Source organism: Bufo bufo, chromosome 9 (assembly GCF_905171765.1).
Source record: "Bufo bufo chromosome 9, aBufBuf1.1, whole genome shotgun sequence".
Lineage (NCBI taxonomy): Eukaryota > Metazoa > Chordata > Amphibia > Anura > Bufonidae > Bufo > Bufo bufo.
In genome coordinates this window covers 89,316,751-89,338,570 of record NC_053397.1, presented here as the reverse complement: position 1 = coordinate 89,338,570, position 21,820 = coordinate 89,316,751, and the positions used below count along the sequence as shown (strand labels likewise).

Here is a 21,820-nt window from a genome sequence, read left to right as displayed (position 1 = left end):
CCTTTCATTAAGAAATGGTTACACAAACAGAAACTGCAAGAGCGAGTTTTAAATTTGTATGGAGGCTCACAACTATTGGCATGGCATACAACGGTATACTTTACCATCTGTCCCATCACAATAAGCTCTATCCTGTATTTACATACTAGAGGTTAACAAATAGGAGAAAATAATAATAAAAGTAACAAAGAATGCAAACCTTGAAAAAGAAGCCACAGCAAACTTTCTGGTCCTCGGAGATCTGTTCTTTTTCAATTTCTGCTTCACTTTTTTCAGAAGTCATCTCTGGAGGCTGTAACTTTGAGAGAGGGACTTCAATAAGACTACCATTTTTAGAGGTTGAAAAGCTCCTCTGACTGAACACCTCATCATTTGGTGTTAGACACACAGTTTCTATAATAGGCTGCGACAAAACTTCAGATACTGTCGACTCAATGGGCTTTTTCCCCACTTCCATAATTTTCCCAGTCCGATGAGGAGTCTGATATGATACTCCTTCCCTGTCAATGTCTTCATTTCCACTGGTCTCAATATTAGAACATTCGTATGTATTTGATACTTCCTTAGCCTCTTGATCTTCGGTTACAGGTTTTCTATCATCTCCAAAGTAAACAAAGGATCTGGTTTGTGTCTGGCTTGGTGAGAACCTTCGGAGTCGTGGAAGGCTATCTACAGATTGCGGAGGAGTCAAAGTGCGATTTAAAGGTGTTATTTTAAGCTCATTGGGTCGAGGTGTCCTCTGGGGTTTTACAGGAAAAGAGACAGTCTTTTTGAGTGTAGCTTGAGGGGATCTGTGAGTTTGGCGGGGGGACTCCAAGGTAAGGCAAGGAATTGGGGACCATGTTACAGAGGGCTTGGTTGTTGGTTTTGACTCCTTCTGGGGCACTTTTTGTGGTGAAGGTTGTGGTGGAGAGATAACCCAAGCTTGCTTCTCTCTCATTTGCATTAACATGTCCTGTTGTAAAGCCAGTCTTTGCATTTCTTGCTGGAGAAAATTCAGAGAGTAATTTAGTTTTTCAATTGACTTAGTGTACTCTCCTACATCAATTTCAGTCAAGTTTTCTTCACTTGGGCTTGTTAGGCTGAAACATTTTTCGGTATCTACAGGTGTTGTAGGAGATTTCAGCCATCTAGATGATGCTTGCTCACTATTCAATTTTAGGTAAGGGATACCAGTATCAGAAGGTTGCATTTCCTTTTCTTCTGAGATTTCTTGATGACCTTTCTCAGTTTCCATAGATGCAGCTTCTTCTTGCAGGGGGGAAATACCATCTCCCTTCTTTTTTACAACTGTTAGAAATGCAGTCCTTCCCATTTTCTGCCTTTGACGTGTAAATGCTGCCTCTACCTTTTTTTTCTGTGCCTCGATGGCTCTTCTTTTTTCTTCCAATTTCATTCTGAGCTGCACCACCTCAGACGCCAGGAGCTGTGTTGCGTCTTTGCTCTGTGGAAGAGCGTTTACCTCTTGGATCTGGCCAAGTGCAACCACTTGTGGAATATTTAGTTCTGAACCTTCTGGAGTCGTTTTCTGGGAACTGCTTCCGCTGCTCCTGCTATCTCCATGATTACGTTTTCTGAATTTCTGCTCTGCAAAGCTGGTCATTTTGACACCAGAACTGGAAGAAGCTGTACTACCTGCTTGTGATCTGCCACTAACAGAGCTAGGGCAAGGACTGACTGCTTCCCGAGCATTATTTATGTGAATGCCATATTCCTGTTGCAATTTCAGATGGTCATCTAAGTCAGAATCCAAGCTAACAGTGTAGTCTTTCAAAGAAGAATCCTCATCCATTGTTTCTGGAATGTCTTCAGATTGTATATGTATACCAGTGTCCACCTCTGTATTGTCAGTAATGGGGCTCTGGGATCCTTTTGTGTCAATAATGTCTAAATTAGTCCCTGAAAGAGGTAGCGGAGATAATAGCAAGCCCCTATTCGCATCAGTGTTATGAAGGAAAAATCCATTATTTACTTGATCTGTAATGGTAGGAGTATTCTTCTCTGGGTTGTGAATTATTTCAAGGGCTTCCTCAATACTAGGAGCTTCTATCTGAGTATCCTGTTCATCTGCAGGTATCCTATTCTCATGTGGACCATTGGGTTGTCTATTTCGGTCAACTTCATCTGAGTTCCACTGGTTGCTGGTGGGTGAGAGGTCATCATAGTTCTGTGGCACCTGACTCCATTCTTCATTAATGCTATCTGATTGTCCTTGTCCATTGATGGATTGGAAGGAAAGATTTTTCAGAATGTGTTTTGGAACACGAGTCAGGTTCAAAGAGAAGCCCTCATTACTAATAGATCTTCGGATTGGTCTGCTTGGGGTTGTTACTCTGATTTCATCTTCTTTATCAAAAGAAATATCAAATGATACACCATGCATTGAAGATCTAAAATCGAAAGAGACAAATATCCAATTAATTGGCGCCAAAAAGTGTTATTGTTCAAAATACAAGACAGTGTACAGCAAACAGGGGACATTGACAAAGTAATTGAATAGTGGCAATAATATATACACCTAAGGATCTTTTCACAATACATCAGCAGTGTACGTTTACCGCATGTTGCACGAAAGCAGACCTATAGGCCTCATCAGTGGTGTACCTTCAATAAAGGCAGACCACACAACTGCTACAGGACCTGGCGGTAGAGGGAGCCCAACACTGATCTCCTTCTTCCATTCTGAGGTAAAAACACTGCATTCTCATGCAGGTGCCACTAGGTGGAGCTCATAGCACAGACATTATTATAGCTTCCAATGCACTGAGCTCCCCCTAGTGGTAGCTGTAGGCAGACAGCTTTGTAATATGTGAAGTGAAGCAGGAGATTTATCAATGTATTTATGCCAGTTGTCTGGTGTAAATACATTGGGAAACTTTTATCACAATTTCTTCTGCTTACAAAAAAAGTTAATTTTTCAGAAATCTGGGACACTGTGCTTTGCATTATACATTGCCTGAGAGTGTTTGACACATGTGTACTGGGAAATTGGTGGTACAGGGGTGCCCATACTAGGTTTGGCTATGAGGTCCTATGAGATCTGTGTACACCCAAGGCCCCCATTATACTGACCAAAAGAATGTTTTTTTCTTCAGCACATATGGTAAACAGATGATCAACATGCAGTGTGAAGAGACCCTACAAACATGTGTGACTTTGTACACACATTAAGTTACTTATTTTGTAGGTGTCACAAGTTATTTCTTCATTCACAATTCTTCTGGTTGCTACTGCAACCTGACATCAAATTACTATACAATATGGAGTAAAAACTACAATAACCTGAGTGCAGATTACAACACAGGATTTGGCAGCTGATTATTCGATCCTAAGTGCTTAGTGCTGCCCCAGCCTTTAGACTTATTTTTTTATTTGTGAAGTCAATTTTGCTGTAAGCAACGTAGCTGTTATTTGTGACAAAAGTATAAAAATGTGGTGCTTTAGTTTCTTCCTTTCTGCTTTCCACAAGCCATAACTTTTTAAATGGGTTTTCTGGGATTTTAATATTGATTACCAGGGATGAGGGAATCGACTTCAGATGAAACATCTGAAGTCGATTCGCATAAAACTTCGTTACAATACTGTACGGAGTGAGCGAGTTCGGGAAATGTTTATTTTTTATTTTTACAGTATACCGTATTTTTCGCCCCATAAGACCCCCCCCCCCCCCCCCGCCCCCCCAAAGAGGGGGGAAAAGGGTTACTCTTACTGGTAATTGTATTTTCCATTAGCCTCCCCAACCCCCTGGACAGGAAACACTGGAGCTCCAGACTGAAAAGGGCCTCCTCTCCTTACCTAAACCAGTTAATAACCAAGGACACGCAAATTATGCAAAACAAATTATTATTATTATTAACAGAATTTTCAGCACAATTCATCAAGGTAATCACACTCTTACCAGAAAATAAATCAACCTAAGGGCGGGAACTCCCAGTGCCGTTGGGGAGGCTAATGGAAAATCCAATTACCGGTAAGAGTAATTAACCCTTTTCCCCGGCTCCTCCCCAACGGCACTGACAGGAGGAATAACAGAATAGTTGTCCTTCGGGCATAGAATCCTTTCTACAGTGGTCCCTCCCTAAAGTACAAGTCCTGATTATGTGCCACATCCAGCCTGTAGTGCTTAAAAAAGGTCATGGGATTAGCCCAGGCCGCCGCCTTGCAAATTTTATCAATTGATACTGTGGCGTTCTCTGCCAAAGAGGCTGACCTAGCTTGGGTCGAGTGGGCCTTAAGCCCTGGTGGAGCAACCAGATTCCTTCTGGTATAATACAAGGAGATAATGTCTCTAATCCATCGAGCGATTGTAGGTTTTCTGGCCGCAAGACATTAATTATGCCCCTGGAACTGGAGAAAGAGGTGATCTGACTGCCTGAATTCCTTTGATCTTTCCAGATAACATAGCAAGCAGCGTCTTACATCCAGATTATGGAATTTCCTTCCTTGATCTGTGGAAGGTGAAGCACAAAAGGATGGTAGAATCGCATATTTGGATATTTGAACTCTTAGGGTAGAGGGCTTTAGACCCTTGTCTAATCCTGACTGCAAGAAATCTAAAATGATGGGAACATTGGTGAGGAATTGAAGAGAGTTCCTGCTCCTTGCGTAGGCAAGAAAGGCCTTCCAAGCCCTAAGATAAATCTTAGAGGTCACTGTCTTTCTTCCTTTTAGCATGGTTTAGATTACCGGATCAGAGAGTCCTTTATTCTTCAGGTTTAGGCGTTCAATCTCCAAGTTGCCAATCTGAGCTGAGAGCCTGTGTGGTGGTGGTTGACTGGTCCCTGAAATAAAAGATTTGGAAGTGCCAGGAGAGTCCAGTATTCCCCTCCTGATAGATCTAGAAGCAGGCTGTCCTTGGCCAGTAAGGAGCGATCATGATCACCTGAGCTCGTTCTTCCGCCACCTTCATCAGCACTCTGGGTATTAAGTTGAACGGGGTAAATGCGTACAGTAGACCCTTCAGCCATGGGCGAGACAGGGCATCTAGGATCTCTGGCTGATCCTGTGAAGATAGGGAGCAAAATCTTAACATCTTTCTGTTGTATTTGTTTGCAAACAAGTCCCGGATATCTCGGGATTCAGGGCCCAATCCCCTTCCTTTATTGTCTACCTGCTTAAGTAATCTGCCACTAGATTTTTGCTTCCTTTTAGATGGACCGCCGATAGGGAAGTCAGATGTCTCTCTGCCCATATAAAAATCATGCAAGGAGTGGTAGTAGAACCTTGTATACTGCCATAAGTTCCCTTTGGTTGGACAAGGCCGTTGTCATAGAGTCGTCCCAAAGACCCTGGACTATTAGGTCTGCTGCATGTCCTCCCCAGCCTCTGCTGCTGGCGTCTGTAGTGACAACTAACAGATCTTCCTGCCGCCAGCAGACTCCGGTTTGTAAATTTCATTTTATTCTCCACCAGGCTAGGTACTGTAACACTTCTGATGGTAGGCTTACCTTTTTTTTCCAATGAGGTTTGAGTACCGTCCCAGGATTTTAGAAGAAAGGATTGTAGTATTCTTGTATGGCTTTGCGCCCATCTGACTGCAGGTATAGAGGATGTTAGGAGACCTAACATAGTCATGATGTTTCTGATCGTGGAAGTTTCCAATTTGCAAAATTGAGAGATTTTCTGATCTATAATCTGTTGTTTTTTCTTCTGGCAGAAAGGACATCTGAAGGCTTGAGTCCAGTAGAATACCCAGAAATACTTTCCGCCGAGCAGGGATGAAATTTGACTTTTCGTGGTTTATAATCCATCCTAGGGAAAGAAAGGTTTCTTTTACCTGACCTAGATGGAGTAGAAGATAGTCTTCTGTCCTGGCTGCGACTAGGAAGTCGTCCAGATAGGGTATTATGAGGATTCCCTTTGGATGGAGAAAAACCGTTATCTCGGATATTACCTTGGAAACGATTCTCGGAGCAAAAGATAACTCAAAGGGCAGGGCTTGGAACTGGAAATGATGAAGGCGGCTTTCTATGTACACTGCAATCATTAGGTACTTTTGATGTTTCTTGAGGATTGGCACGTGGTAGTATGCGTCCTTTAGATCCATCGTTATCCATATAGCAATTGTGCGGAAGATGATTTATGGTCGACTTGATTGTCTCCATCTTGAATTTTTTGTACGTTAAGTACCTGTTTATATAAATAGTCTTTTATTGAATTCTTGTTTCATACATACAATACAAATATTTAGGCAATCATTTTTCCCCTTTTCTTATATTTTTACCGGTATCAGCCTCTACATATTGCCCTATCCCTCCAAACCACCCTGATGCTTAGTCCACTCCTAGGAGAAACGACAAAAAAAAAAAAAAAAAAGGACGAACAACAGTTGCGCTCCAGCTCCCCTCCCCCCCCCCCCCCCCAAGCAAGCCCGCTATTCCAGCCACTTCTGCCACTTTTTAACAAATCTATCTTTTTTCTTGATTGACACCAAATGAAATTCCTCTCTGACAAGCGATAGTCTAGTGCAGGGATAGCCAACCTGAGGCTCTCCAAATGTTGCAAAACTACAACTCCCAGCATGCCCAGACTGCCAACAGCTATCAGCCTACAGCAGGGCATGGAGAGAATTGTAGTTTTACAACAGCTAGAGAGCCACAGGTTGGCCATGCCTGGTCTAATGAGATTCTCCCACTCCCTAATTGTGGGTACCACCCTATCTCCCCAGTGTGCCACAATACATTTCCTTGCATAAAATAGTAGTTTAGATGCTATTTCTCGATCTTTAACAGTGTAAATTTTCTCCATCACCCCAAAATACATACCTCGAGGCAGGGAGGGATTTGAAATAATGATATTTCTCTATTTTTTCATTTACCTTCCCCCAGAATTTCTGGATCTTTGTACATGTCCATAATATATGGACGTCGTCTGCCCCTTCCTCCCCACATTTTTTATAGCTAAATTGTTTGGTTTTGTAATATTTCATTAAAATCTTAGGGGAATAATATAAACGGCATAATATATTAAACCGAGTAATTCTATGGGAGACATTTTTTGATACCCTGTTTTTTGACTGTATGGCCTTTTCCCAAAATTCTTCCCGTTAAGTACCTGTTTATTATGAGTCTGAATGACCCTCCTGGTTTCCTGATCAAAAAAACTGGGGAATAAAATCCGTTCTTTTGTTGGTGCCCTGGAACCAGGATCAATACTTGTTTTCTGAGAAGAACTCTAGAGACAGTTGCTTTTCTTTCTGGGGTATTGGACGGTTGATTACATAGCGGTCTCCCGGATAGGAATTAAACTCCAGGGTGAAATCCTCTTGAATGCAGTTTAAAATCCAGGGACAAGTGTTTATTTCTTTCCATTCGGGAACAAAATTTCTCAATCTTACTCCGACAGGACCTCTGGCTACATTGGGAGGATTTTGTTTGATTGGATTAAAGAGGAAGCCTTTTCCCCTTCCTCTTGTGGATTGCCATCTACTCGAGTAGTCCCTCCTTTTCTAGTCTGTTCTCTGTTTGTTTCTCTAGTTCCGAAAAGACCGCCTCTGTTGAAAAAAACGACTTTCTGTAGGGAATCCTTTTTTTCCCTATCAGAAGCTTCTTCGAGGAGGTCGTCAAGAACAGACCCAAAAAGACGATCTACTTCACATGGTATGGAACACAGGCGATTTATTTATGCCGTGTCCCCTGACTAGGAGCGAAGCCAGACGATCCTTCTTGCTGCATTGGAAATTGCAGCTAATTTGGCAGACAACCTTACTAAATCAGCCGAGGCATCGGCTAGAAAGCTAGTTGCTTGTTTTAATGTCGGTATGGATGCAAGGATTTCCTCCCTGGGGGTACCAGCCGCTAGATGATTTTCTAACTGATCTAGACATACCGACAAGGACGTGGCCGTGCAAGTGGAAGAAATACTGGGTCTCAGCATTGCAGTATTGTCTCCCATGCTCTCTTGAGCAAGCTCTCAATTTTTTTATCCATGGGATCATATAGCAGGCCCATTTACTCAAACGGAAGAGACGCTTTATTTATTTTTTTGAGATGCGGGCTATTGGTGCGTCGACTCTGGGAGTTTTATTCTATAGGGTCGCATCAGAGTCTGCAAACTGATATTTTCTTTTGAAGGAGTTCGTAACCGGGGTTCTCTTTTCTGGGTCTCCATTCTTTAGAGATTAGATCTCTTATACTATTGTGTACTGGGAAGACACGCTTTCTTCTCTCTCCAAGACCCTGAAACATCTGGTCCTGCACTGATTGGCTTTCCTTAGGGTCCTCTATATTCATCTCTAATCATACTCCGTATGGACTCCAAAAAAAGAGGGAGATTCTTCAGATACCACTTTATCTGTACATTTCACACACAGAGACTTTTTGGATTTGGAGACAAAAGACTTTCTGCATATAGCACACTTCTTTCGTCCCGAATCTCCTTGCGTCTTGGTAGTGGAGGCTTCTCTGCCCTAAAAATCAATATTGAAATATGGGGCTAGAATACATATACTTTTTTTTAACCTCCACCACCAACACCTATTCAGTGTTATAGAAATAGGATGAAGAGTCAAGCAGAAGAGGAGGCTTACCGGGCTGAGGGCGCTTCCAGGATCCACAGGCTTGCGGGCCGCATCATCCTGGGGAGCAGACATCATGTAGGAGCCACAGAATGCTGCCGGCCATAATCCCCCTTGGGGAGCAAACACTCGGCAGCCATGCCGATCAGCTGTTTGAAGAGAAGGCTGCGTAAGCCCAGCCTTCCCTTCATTGTTTACCTGCTCGCCATCGGCTTTGCAGCAGTGAGCAGGTGTAAATACAAGCCGTCCAATTCACTTCAATGGGACGGCTCATTCCAATACACTTGAATAGGTAAACAATGAAGGGAAGGCTGGGCTTGCATAGAGCGCGGCCTTCTCTTCAACCAGCTGATCCGCGGGGTGTCGGGTGTTGGACCTTCACTGATCTGATATTGATGACCTATCCTGAGGATAGGTCATCAATATTAAAATCCCCAAAAAACCCATAAAATTTTCTGTTCACATACTCCTATGAGGGCTTATTTTTTGAAAGACAAGTAGTAATTTTTTAATGACATCATTAAATTTACCGTAGCTTGTACTGAAAAATTGCAGGGTGAAACTGGGGGGGCAGGAAACAAACCCCAAAAAAACAAAATTCCGTTTTTTTTTTTTGGGTGGGAGGCTTGACGAAGCGCTGCAAGCACAAAACAGCCGTTGCCATATACTGTGTAAGTGTCCACATCGGCGACTGTTCTGCTTTTAAAAATGAAATAAAGAGCTGCAAAGTAGTCCGGTGAGTGCCGCAAGTCATTTCTTTATTACACAAGTTACATATGTCTATATGCTGAGACCGCCGGGGTCATATTGCTGAGGTATGCAGATTCAATTTTTTACCCAGACACACGTGGCAGTGCCAACCCGGGACTTTTGCTATACTATTTGATATTATATGATGTATATTACAGCTGGCACCCCGCATATATGGAGAAGGCTCAATTTGTGAGCCTGCTCCATTGATCCCCTTAACACAAATTACATACATTTACTGTATGTGATTTTGTGTTTTGAGGTTAAAAGGGTTTTCAGAGATTTTGATACTGATGACCTATCCTTGCCATCCGCCGATCAGCTTTTTATAAAGGCAGTGGCGCTCCTGTGAGTGCCGTGGCCTTCTCGCAGCTTACCAAGCATAGCACCGTATATTGTATAGCAGCTGTGTTTGGAATCGTGCTTCGACCTATTCACTTGAATGGGGCTGAGCAGTGCCTAGGCCATATGATTGATGAACGCGTTGTCACTGGTCTAGGGAAAGCTGAGAAAAGGCCGCCATGTTACACAAGCACTGCTGCCTTCTCAAACAGCTGATTAGTAGTGGTCTTGGGTGTCGGACCCCCACCGATCAGATACCGATGACCTATCCAGAGGACAGGACATCGGTATTGAAATCTCTGAAAACTCCTTTAAATATGTGTAAAGATTTTTCTCCAATTTTTATGGCACCCACTTCGTGGAGTGAGCTTGCATAAAAATTTCAAAAAGTTGCAATTCATAAATGTGTCTAAATCCATCAAGCCGCGCCCACTTTTCACTGCACTTTTTTTTAAACTTACGTGCTTGGTGTAAAAGGCTTTAGGTTTTGTCAAAAATGGTTAATAAATGTGACCCACGGCAGATTAAAAATTATTTTGGAGTAACACACGGACAAATAAATGTGGGCCACTCAGACACAAGACGACTCTTTAGATTCATTCTTTGGAATGTGAAAGTGATTGAGAAATAGCACAAAGAGACAATAAAAAGTAAAACATATCATTTATCTGGGGTATGCCATATAGCGGGTATGCCATATCTGGGGTATGCCATAAACGAACACTGAGCCCACCCTAACCTCTTCAGGTGCTAGGTTATCAGAAGTGCTAGGAAAGTGGCCAAAATATTTTACACAAACAGGTCTAACTTTCAGTAAAAAAGGCGTCTCTCCAGCAATGACAGACAAAATATCTTCCAGCCTGTCAGTAAATGCTGACTTGGCGTATCCTGTCACTAAGACTCCATTCACACGTCCGCAAATGGGTCCGCATCCGTGTGCGGACCCATTAATTTTCTATGGGGATGGAATGGATGCGGACAGCACTCAGTGTGCTGTCCGCATCCGCGGAGCGCGGCCCCGATCTTCGGGTCCGCAGCTCCGCAAAAGATAGAACACGTCCTATTCTTGTCCGCAGTGTTGTGCATTTTCATACGTATACAATATTATCTAATGACATTATAATCAAAATGAATGCTCATCTCATTGCCTTTAAGAATAAAATCAGCCTGAACCAAAGTTCTATTATGTGGCTGAGGAAGCCAAGATGAGTTCATGGCAAGTTCAGTTTATATAAAAATAATTGTGAACATAAACGGACATTGTATTTAAAAGTTATTGCTAAAAATATGGGACCATCTGTAAGGAGTATGCCAACTTCCTAAGACAGGTCTGTCTGGTGGGAACAAGGTTATTTGGTGGATAAGCAATGACTTGATAAGGACTCATATCCTTGAGACACACCTGCTGTATGAGGTTTAATTTATATATTCATAATTATATTATATATATCTCTGTATGGTATATTTAGTTTACAACATATGTTAATCAATAATTCATATAATGTGTTATCTATGTGTAACAATGTATTGATTTATATATATGTTATACCATGTGTTTATCATTTAGAAGGTATTGTAGAAGGTACAGAAACATTGAAGTAAGTTTATGTTAATAAAAGATAGGAGAACACAGTCAACTCCAACAAGTCCAGGATATAGGTAATTAAAAGTGTCAGGAAAAGACCTTCCTGAGTGATTTATATAAAATGGTCAACGAGGTCATGTGAACGTATTATTAGATATTTAATTTAAATGCTTAAAAGTTGTGATGTTCATCTGCAGTACCGCAGTGCCATCTGGAGGCAGATGGACAATATTATATTATTATTTCATTATTTGTTCTGTACCATATTAGGAGTTGATATGACATCATGGTGTTATTAGCATACGAATACACCCACCTTACCTGATTGGGAATCCCTAATCTAAAGGGGATGATTTTTAGATAAGGGGGGGGGGGGGAATAATTACTCGTGTGCAGAGTAGCAAGGGAGATCTAGAGATCCATAGATCCAAAAAAGCCATAAAGATCCATATATCCATTGATCCATCCATCCATTGATTCAATCAAAAAGAAAAACTTTACCAGAAGAAACTTGGATTATTCTTTTTGGATTACTAGGAAAGTTTTTCAGAACTGGTCCTATCTGAACTCTGTCTACCTTTGACCCGGTAACGTATATTTTGTTTACTACTCGTGATATTAATAAGAAATTTCTCTCGGTATATAGCCAAGAGTTCCCATATTGTGGGAATATATAGTGTTAGGTGCCTCCATAATGCTGATTATTCTCTTAGCAAAGATGCATATTGTTAATGGAAGATCTGACATTATTTGAAAAGAGGACTAAACCCTTGGAAAGTTATTTTCCTTAGTCTGATTGCCGAGCTGAATACTTTATCATATTAATATCATATATTTTTGATTGGTCATAGGAAAACAGAGTCAAGGGATAACAGTTATTTTCCTGTAAATCCGTGTTTTATTGTTATAGTCTGTTTGATAACAGAAGATCCTAAGTTTCTCTTGGTATATGAGTCTGTTTATTAAAAGTATGACACTGGTTGTCATAAATCACTAAATCATACTGTGCTGATCAGATAGGGGTGTGTTAGCACCACCGTGTGGTACATTTTGGGTATTATCTTGTAACTTCATAGTTTGTTTTGCAATTGTATTAATTTTATATTCTTTGTTTTTATAATAAACGATTATATATTTTTGCATATACAATTGTCCCTTTGTTTTACTGCTTGCACAAATCAAATTAAGATACTCGATAAAAGAACTTAGAGGCGTTTTTTATGTCCGCCTGAAGGATAATATAATTTTAATATTTTTTTTTATCCTCTCTTTTATATGAAGATTCTTTCACATAGAAGATATATGACAGCAGCTGCGGACAAGAATAGGCATTTCTATAGGGGTGCCGGGCGAGTGTGTTGCGGATCCGCAATTTGCGGGTCCGCAACACACCACGGACGTGTGAATGGAGCCTAAGGGCTCTTTCACACCTGCGTTGTTGTGTTCCGGCATAGAGTTCCGTCGTCGGGGCTCTATGCCGGAAGAATCCTGATCAGGATTATCCTAATGCATTCTGAATGGAGAGAAATCCGTTCAGGATGCATCAGGATGTCTTCAGTTCCGGAACGGAACGTTTTTTGGCCGGAGAAAATACCGCAGCATGCTGCGCTTTTTGCTCCGGCCAAAAATCCGGAACACTTGCCGCAAGGCCGGATCCGGAATTAATGCCCATTGAAAGGCATTGATCCGGATCCGGCCTTAAGCTAAACGTCGTTTCGGCGCATTGCCGCATCCGACATTTAGCTTTTTCAGAGTGGTTACCATGGCTGCCGGGACGCTAAAGTCCTGGCAGCCATGGTAAAGTGTAGTGGGGAGCGGGGAGCAGTGTACTTACCGTCCGTGCGGCTCCCCGGGCGCTCCAGAGTGACGTCAGGGCGCCCCAAGCTCATGGATCATGTGATCACATGGATCACGTCATCCATGCGCATGGGGCGCTCTGACGTCATTCTGGAGCGCCCGGGGAGCCGCACGGACTGTAAGTATACCGCTCCCCCGCTCCCCACTACTACTATGGCAACCAGGACTTTAATAGCGTCCTGGGTGCCATAGTAACACTGAACGCATTTGGAAGACGGTTCCGTCTTCAAATGCTTTCAGTACACTTGCGTTTTTCCGGATCCGGAGTGTAATTCCGGCAAGTGGAGTACACGCCGGATCCGGACAACGCAAGTGTGAAAGAGGCCTTACTGGCATAAATACGAATCACGATTTTTTTTGCTATGTAAGATGTGAATACAGATGAATTCTGTGGAGGGCAGGAACAACATTCACACATACTTTCACTTTGTGCAAATCAGAAGATGCACTAGACTTCTAAATCGTCAATTAGAGGAAAACGTTTCCTCTAATTTCATCTAGAGATCGGGAATGAACATAATTCATGTCGTCTTTTAGAATGTGCATTTTAACATTTACAGTTGTTCAAGAGTTTAATTGTTTATACCACATGGAAATATACAGTTCTAAGAAATGAAACTCCTACCCCTTTGTAAGATATTTTTTCGCCTATTCTAAATCTGAATTTTCTTACCGTTTTTCTTTGGGCCAAGTCCCAACCTGTCCATCCACGTATGACATTGAAGAGGATCTTCGAATGACAGCTGAAATGTTCACACAGGTAATATTAGTAACACCAATATCTGCGTTCCCATTAGCAACCTGACAAAAGCTTCAGTGAAAAATCAATTAAAGGGGTTATGCCATGAATGATGTAAAAATTAAAAATCAGACATCACATAGTACACGTAATCCTCTTTCTAACAAAGCTAGAACCAACCCTGTACCTCACATGGATCCAGAGATCTCCGCATTCATTGCTCCAGTTCTTCTAAATGTCTTCAGGCTGGCAGCTCAGGGGCGTCCTCTCTCTTTCCCTGTAACTGTCTCAGCTTCTAACAGAAGATATTGCTGGTGACAGTAGAAGATTTAAACAGAGCGCGTGCAACCACCTCAGTGAGGTGGACACAAAATAAGGAAAAGAACAAACAGCAGGTGGCGCTATACAGATACAGTTTATTGAATAAGTCAGTGGCTATACAATTTTTTTTAATTGCATGCAATTACTAAAGTATTCAGAGTCGGGTTTTGGTTTAGAAAAATGTAGAAAGTTTTTCATGGCACAACTCCTTTAGGGTACTTTCACACTAGCGTTTTTCTTTTCCGCCATCGAGTTCCGTCCTAGGGGCTCAATACCGGAAAAGAACTGATCAGTTTTATCCTAATGCATTCTGAAAGGAGAGCAATCCGTTCAGGGGGCATCAGGATGTCTTCAGTTCAGTCCCTCTTAAGTTTTTAGGCCGGAGAAAATATCGCACCATGCTGCAGTTTTCTCTCCGGCCAAAAATCCTGAACACTTGCCGGAATGCCGAATCTGGCAAAACGGATCCGGTTTTCCGGTCTGCGCATGCGCAGACCTTTAAAGATGAAAAAAATAATAAAATACCGGATCCGTTTTTTCCGGATGACACCGGAGAGATGGATCCGGTATTTCAATGCATTTGTCAGACGGATCTGCATCCGGATCCATCTGACAAATGCCATCCGTTGGCATCAGGATTGCCGGAACTGCCTGCCGGAATCCTCTGCTGCAAGCGTGAAAGTACCCTTAATTAGATTTTTCTACCTTAGCCTACAACTTGGGCTAGATGCACACGGCCGTATGTGTTTTGCGGTCCACAAATTGCGGATCTTCAAAAAAAAAAAAAAAAAAGACGTCCGTATAGCTATAGCATCGGTTTGTTTTGCAGATCCATTGTACCAATGTCTATCCTTGTCCGCAAAACGGACAAGAATATGACATGTTCTATTTTTTTTTTTTTTTTTGCGGGGCCATGGAACGGAGCAATGGATGTGGACAGCACACAGGGCCAGATTTATCATTAGCTCAAGTCAGAATAATGGAGTGAAAAAGTCCCAAAAAAGTCCCAAACGCTAAAACTGCGCACAAATTTGCGACTTTTTTCTGCTCTGCACTATGCTCTCCAGTTTTCTGAAAGTGGGCGTGTTTTCTTATGTAAATGAATCTCTAGACAGATTTACTATTGGGACTATTTAAAAAAGTCGCAAAAAAGTCGCAAAAAAGTCCCAACTTCACTCCAGTGAGGACCATGCTTATCTTATGAGACTTTTTAATAGAACATGCGACTTTTTCATAAAATCGTGCGACTTTTTCGTAAAGATGTGCGACTTCTGTAAAGCTGCTTACTGACGGATAAACTGCTACCGTCAAACCACATTTATTACAGTCTTAAAGGGCCGATCATAAATCTGACTGGGCTAAAACTGACTTTAGCCATATGTGAAAGTGGAGTGAGCTGTCAGAGTAATGATAAATCTGGCCCACAGAGTGCTGTCCGCATCTTTTGCGGCCCCATTGAAGTGAATGGGTGCGCACCTGAGCCGCAGATGCGGAACCAAACCACGTTCATGTGCATGTAGCCTAAAGAAGTGAACTTGGCTCCATCAAGACATCAGCTAGATGACAATACACTCAGGTGGACTCCCAGAAATACTACATAGTCAGAATGTGGATTATATGTATACAGTGACCACAACAAAGGAGCAGGCAGCTGGGCCATGTAACCGGTACTTTTATAGACTGTGCCATCCTGGAGAACAATGCAGATAAGAACACTGGACAGTTCCAGGTCCATCGCTCTCTTTTTCTCTATATGTGAGCTCCTTTGTTATTTGGAACCCTGTATAAAAATGACAGCACCCTGCCAGTGTACTAATAAAAACTAGACTGTGCAAGCATCGTGCCAAACTGAATGCCAATTTTACCATTAGCAAAAATGTCTAGAGCTTAGGCTAAGTGCACTCAATATACAGGCAACGGCTGTGTGAACTCCGTGCTGCGGACCCATTGACTTGAATGGGTCCCCGATCCGCAAAATACGGAAGCCCACGGAAGTGCTTCCGTGGGCTTTTGGGTCCGTGCCACCGCACAAGATAGGACATGTCCTATCTTTCGCTGTATTTTGTGGATTGAGGAACCATTCAAGTCAATGGGTCCGTCCCACAACACGGGATTCACATGGCCGGTGCCTGTGCATCGCAGACCACTATTTGTGGTCCGCAACACAGGCCCAGCGACCATACGGTTGTGTAAATGAGCCCTAACTTGTATTTCATACATTTACATTCCTGCTCATTCAGGGCTTTTAAGTCCCAGTGGCGGTCCGATCAGTGATTGACAGCCTTCCCTCTATGACTGTGTACACAGAGAGAGCTGTCAATCACTGATAGGACCGCCTCCTGGACTTCAAAGCCCAGAATGAGCAGGAATTTAAATGACTATGTTACAAATTTTCCTGAACCTTTTCCCAGAAACCTATATACTGTATCAATCTGCTCAGCTCCCCCTGCTCTATAACACACTGCCTGCAGCTCAGACACCAGGTCAACATGAAAAAGTTCACCGAATCCCTTTGCATATGATATGAGGTTATAATCAGACCTAATCTATCCTTTCCTCAGTAAGATACTGGCAGTATTCATGGTGACTGTGACATTTAGATTACCCCTTTCCCACAGTGACCATCTGGCACAAGCATTAGTGTGAGATCATTGCTACACTGTGCTGTCACCAGCAACCGGACAGTTTAAAGGGAATCTGCCATAAGAACATGACCTATTGTTTAAATCAAGTTTTTATGTCAAACATTTTATTTTTTATTTCTGGTGATTTTAATTTTCTATGTCCTTATCTATATTGAAAAAATAATGCTAAAATCCTGCAATTTTCGCACTGGCCACTAGGCCTAAAATATGGCAAGACTTCCTGTCTTTTAAGAGTGGCTATGTGGACCATAGACACAATGGACGGGGGCTTACCCCATTGGGAGAGATTTCTAGGCATGCTCTGTGACCTGTGCAGAAGTCAGGAGGGAGCAGATAAGCTGTGATAGCACCTATTGTGAATGGCGGATTCTGTCTGATCAATACACAGTGGTGTTACTTGTCATTGTAAGATAATGTGATAGCTACTGAAAAGTTACCAAACTGCGAAAACTGCATGATTTTATATATTTTTTTAAATATAGATAGTGACATGAAATATTAAAGCAGAAATCACCAAAAATAAGTCTAAAATAACAACACAATTTAAACAATAGGCCATTTTCTGGTGGCGTGTACGCTTTAAAGGGGTTGTCCCATGAAAAATACTTCACAGTTTTCAAACCAGCATCTGGATCCGAACACTTTTTTAACTGCATGTAATTGAATATTTAGCATAGCCACTGAGTTAATCAATAAAATGCATATGTATAGCGCCACCTGCTGCTTGTTTTTTTTTTTCCTTATTTCTTTGTCCTGCTCACTGAGAAGGCTGCACATGCTCAGTTTCATCCTTCAACTGCCTCCTGAGCTGATAGGGAGAGCTGAGACACGCCCCCTGAACTGTGATAGGGAGAGCTGAGACACGCCCCCTGAGCTGTGATAGGGAGAGCTGAGACACGCCCCCTGAGCTACAGCAGAAAAGACTCTCCCTTTGAGCTGTCAGCTTGATATAAATCTAGCAGAGCAATGAATGGGGAGAACTCTTGACCCGTGTGAGGTACAGGGCTGGTTCTAGCTTTGTTAGAAATAGATTGTCATGTACTTTATGATGTCTGGTTTTCAATTTTCACATTAGTCAAGAGCCTACAGTGAAGGATGGAAGCATCTATCATCATTTCTGTCCACCGCTCCCTCTCAAGAGGAGATCAGGAAGGATAAGAAAGGTGCTGAATATACCCTACGGAGAGCCCCAGACCTTACTGCTCTGCAACAAGCTCGTCTTCTCAGAAGCAGCAGGTCAGAGTCCCGGAGGTACACGCAGATTACAGCCCGGCGACACATTCTTTATTGAATAGAAGGTAAATGACAGTAATCTGGATGCATGCCTCAGAGATTTTTGAACTGGAAAAAGTTTATAATTTAGAACTGATATTGTGTCACCAGTTATCTTTTGGACTGGACCCACTGGATGCAACTATAGCATGCAATGTGTGACTGGTGGTGTATATTATCATCATTCTAATAGAGAGATAGAGAACTCTTACCTGGACCAGGCGATGATGACGCATCTTGTGGGTTTCTACAAGATAAATTACAATTAATTTGCTTCTGTCATCACTGCCACAGTAAACAGAGCAGAAGATAGAAGAAATGGTCCAGGGCATCACTGGTCCAATGACATCAGTGTCTGTGCCACATAGTACTAGGGTCATACCCATCTCACTGTGGCATACTGGCTCCAGAAATAAGTCTTCTGCCCCGTAATGGCACTTTAATATCTAGATGGCCTAACATTTTACCAGATTTAGTATTTATTAAAAGTGGAAAAGTGCAGTATACCTTGCATTTGAGGAACTTGCTAATGTATGCCTCCTGTTAAAACGTGAGGAATTTGAGGATGCCTTCATGGGTCCTGATGACAAAATGCAAACATTAAAATGAATACCATTATCCAGTTTCATAAAGTCATTGTGCAACAGACAGAGGGCTGTGTGTACTGGGCATTTTAAACTTGTTATAGGCCGCAGTAGTAGTCTGTTATTCTATATAGCAGGGATGGCCGACCTGCGGCTCTCCAGCTGTTGTAAAACTACAACTCCCTGCTGTGGGCCGATCGCTGTAGGCAGTGCGGGCATGCTGGGAGTTAAAGTTTTGCAACAGCTACAAAGTCTAATATTGGCCATACCTGCCATATAGTCTATATAACACAGCTGAGAAAAATGGCAAAATAAGAATTTAAAGCAGTTAAGCCACAAATCACTGTGCCGCTAAATATGGATGCGGTCCGTGTTGCATCAGCATTTTCTGCAGATCCATTGACTTCAATGGCTCCACAATTTGCGAACAAATATAGGACATTCTCTTTCTTTGCGGAATGGACATACTGATCGCACACTGATCATCTGTGTGCTTTCCACATCTGTATGCAGACCGCTGAACCATTGAAAACGATGGGTCTGCAAATAAAACGCAGATGGCACAAGGTCGTGTACATGGGGCCTTAAACAATTAGGGCATGACTACACGCCACGCAGCCGCTGAGAAGTGGGTGTGATGTGGTGAGAACCACCTACAGGACGTGCCAGTATTAAAGTAATTTATTGTAACTGGTTTTTCACTGTGCATTATTAATGGCCACGTAGTTTTGCAGGTTACCGCACAGCCATTAACGATGCATAATAAAAAAGCAATCAGTCTGTAATGGGGTACCTGAACACAGGCACGGCTTACAGAGCCACACGGTTTTCGCAGCACCGCAACCGCTTGTCATTCATGTGGCCTCACCCTTAATGTTAGACAACTTGCAGAATAAGAAGTCAAAAAGTGTATGATTCAGATATAACATTGCCCCTCTGTAATTCACACTGTATAGTACACATCCTCAATATGGACGCAGTCACTGCAGAATAGCTGGAAGAAAAATCATACAAACTATGGGGGTCATCTACGAACCGGAAATACGCCTATACTAGGCGTATTTCTGGGGCAGGTTGTGGCACAAACTTCCTCTGCACCACAATCTGTGACTTTTCCCCACTCTTTTTAGAAGGCAGATTTCACTGGGATGATTTTAAGTTGCTGTGTCGCATTTGAAGACCCCCTGATGCACAGTAGAAACCCCCAAAAAGTGACCCCATTTTGGAAACTACAGGATAAGGAGACAGTTTTATTGGTACTATTTTGGGGTACATATGATTTTTGATCGCTTACTAGTACGCTTTTTGTGAGGCGAGGTAACCAAAAACGGCTGTTCTGGCACAGTTTTTATTTTTCTAATTTTTTTTAATGGTATTCAACTGACAGGATAGATCATGTGTTATTTTTATAGAGCAGGTCGTTACGGATACGCTTTGCTCTCCGGTCGGCTAATGGATTTTAAGATGATGCAATAAACGCAGGGATTTTAACAGTGGCCCGATTGCTGGAATCTTTGCATTTTGGCTGGTTTATTCTTTTTATTATGAAAAACACTTTTTGAAACTTTTTTTTTTTGTTCCACTGTGGAACTTCAACATTTGGGGGTCTGATCCCCTCTACAATGCATTACAATACATGTGTATTGTAAAGCACTGACTGTCAGTATTACCAGTGCAATACACTGACAGCCTGCCTGCGAGACCCAGTGGGCTGGGTCTCACAGGCTTCCGTAGAAGACAAGCCCTGATGCCCAAGTTAGCCATCAGGCTGCCATTCCTGCCATCTGGTCCCCTTCACCTCAGCGTGGGGACCTGATGGGGACGGGGAGGGACATGTACGGTACTGGTATCCTAGGGGTTAAAGGGACACTTTCATCAAAAATTTCACATCAAAATCACATATTAAGAACTTATAATGTGAATATTCTATGTAATTTAAAAAAAAAAAAAGATGGATGGTTTTATGAATATAATTTTTAGGTCACTCCATGTATTGCACATCTTGTCCTTTAACTTCCTCTTTCTTTGGACTTTTAGCAGCGCCAGTATTAAAGTAATTTATTGTTTTTTCACTGTGCATTATTGGCCACGTAGTTTTGCAGGCACAGCCATTAACGATGCATAATGAAAAAGCAATCAGTCTGTAATGGAGTACCTGAACGGCTTACAGAAGAATAGGCATTTCTACAATAGGCCGCCAGTTCCGCAAACTGCGGAAGGCATACGGGCAGCTTCCATTTTTTGCAGATCCGCAATTTGCGGACTGCAAAAAACTGAATGGTCGTGTGCATGTAGCCTAAAGAATGTGGAAGAAGGGGAAAATCTTCTGAGGTCCTGGAAACTCCTAGATCCTTCACCAAAAGACCATTTAAGCATGAAGAACCCGTCCCACTTACCACTAGAACGGTCTACTGTGGGAGACTGACTGTCAGCTGTCTTTCGAATCTTGTGATTGTCCTCTAGAATCCGAACCGTCTGGAGGGTAGGAGCTCCAAGGTGAACTGTTTGAACCCCGGATAGTTCTCAGGACCCAAAATATATTGGTCCCTACTCCTGTTACTAGACGTAACTAATGTTGAACCTTTTACGTTTGTTTAATGTTGTTCTATTTAGGTTCTTTTTTGTCCTTCCTGATCTCCAAATGTCTAAGTATTCTCAGCAAAAGATACTAGCGGATATAATATCAATGACACTTAAAGCATTTCCATTATATGATAGATATGGCGGTTAAAATAATGTCCATTAACGCCAAGGGCTTAAACTCCCCTTATAAGAAAGCTTCACTGTGGAGAGAGGCCAGGGTGACTCAAGCCGATATAGTTTGTGTTCAAGAGACTCATTTTGCCAGACTAAAACATCCCACCTTCTCACATAAAGGCTTTTCCAAGGTATTTCTTGCCAATTCAGAAAAGAAAAAAGCCAGTGTAGCCATAGCAGTGAAAGATTCCTTACATATTCAGATAGAAAATGTACTGATAGACGAAGGGGGAAGATATCTTATAATAGTGGGCATAATAGGATCTACTACCATGACGTTGGCAAATATTTATGCACCTAATAAATCTCGGATTTTTAAATAAGGTGATGAAAAAAATTAAGACAGTACAAAAGGGGTCTTTATTGTTATGTAGAGATTTTAATATCATCCCTGACAAACATCTTGACTCCACAGGGAGCGGCAGAACACCTACCCCAACTTTAGCAAAATGG

The 21,820-nt window shown here is 42.1% G+C and overlaps 1 protein-coding gene across 2 annotated transcripts in view; it reads right to left on the bottom strand.

The window, feature by feature from the left end:
- Positions 1-21,820, bottom strand: part of CAMSAP2 (calmodulin regulated spectrin associated protein family member 2) — a 128,622-nt gene that overhangs the window by 28,748 nt on the left and 78,054 nt on the right. For both annotated transcript variants that reach the window (XM_040406809.1, XM_040406810.1), the window contains 4 exons: positions 18,534-18,606; positions 18,239-18,273; positions 13,723-13,792; positions 200-2,390 (listed from right to left, as the gene is read on the bottom strand). In XM_040406809.1, the coding sequence (XP_040262743.1) occupies positions 200-2,390; positions 13,723-13,792; positions 18,239-18,273; positions 18,534-18,606 (2,369 nt within the window). The remainder of the gene's footprint in view (positions 1-199; positions 2,391-13,722; positions 13,793-18,238; positions 18,274-18,533; positions 18,607-21,820) is intronic.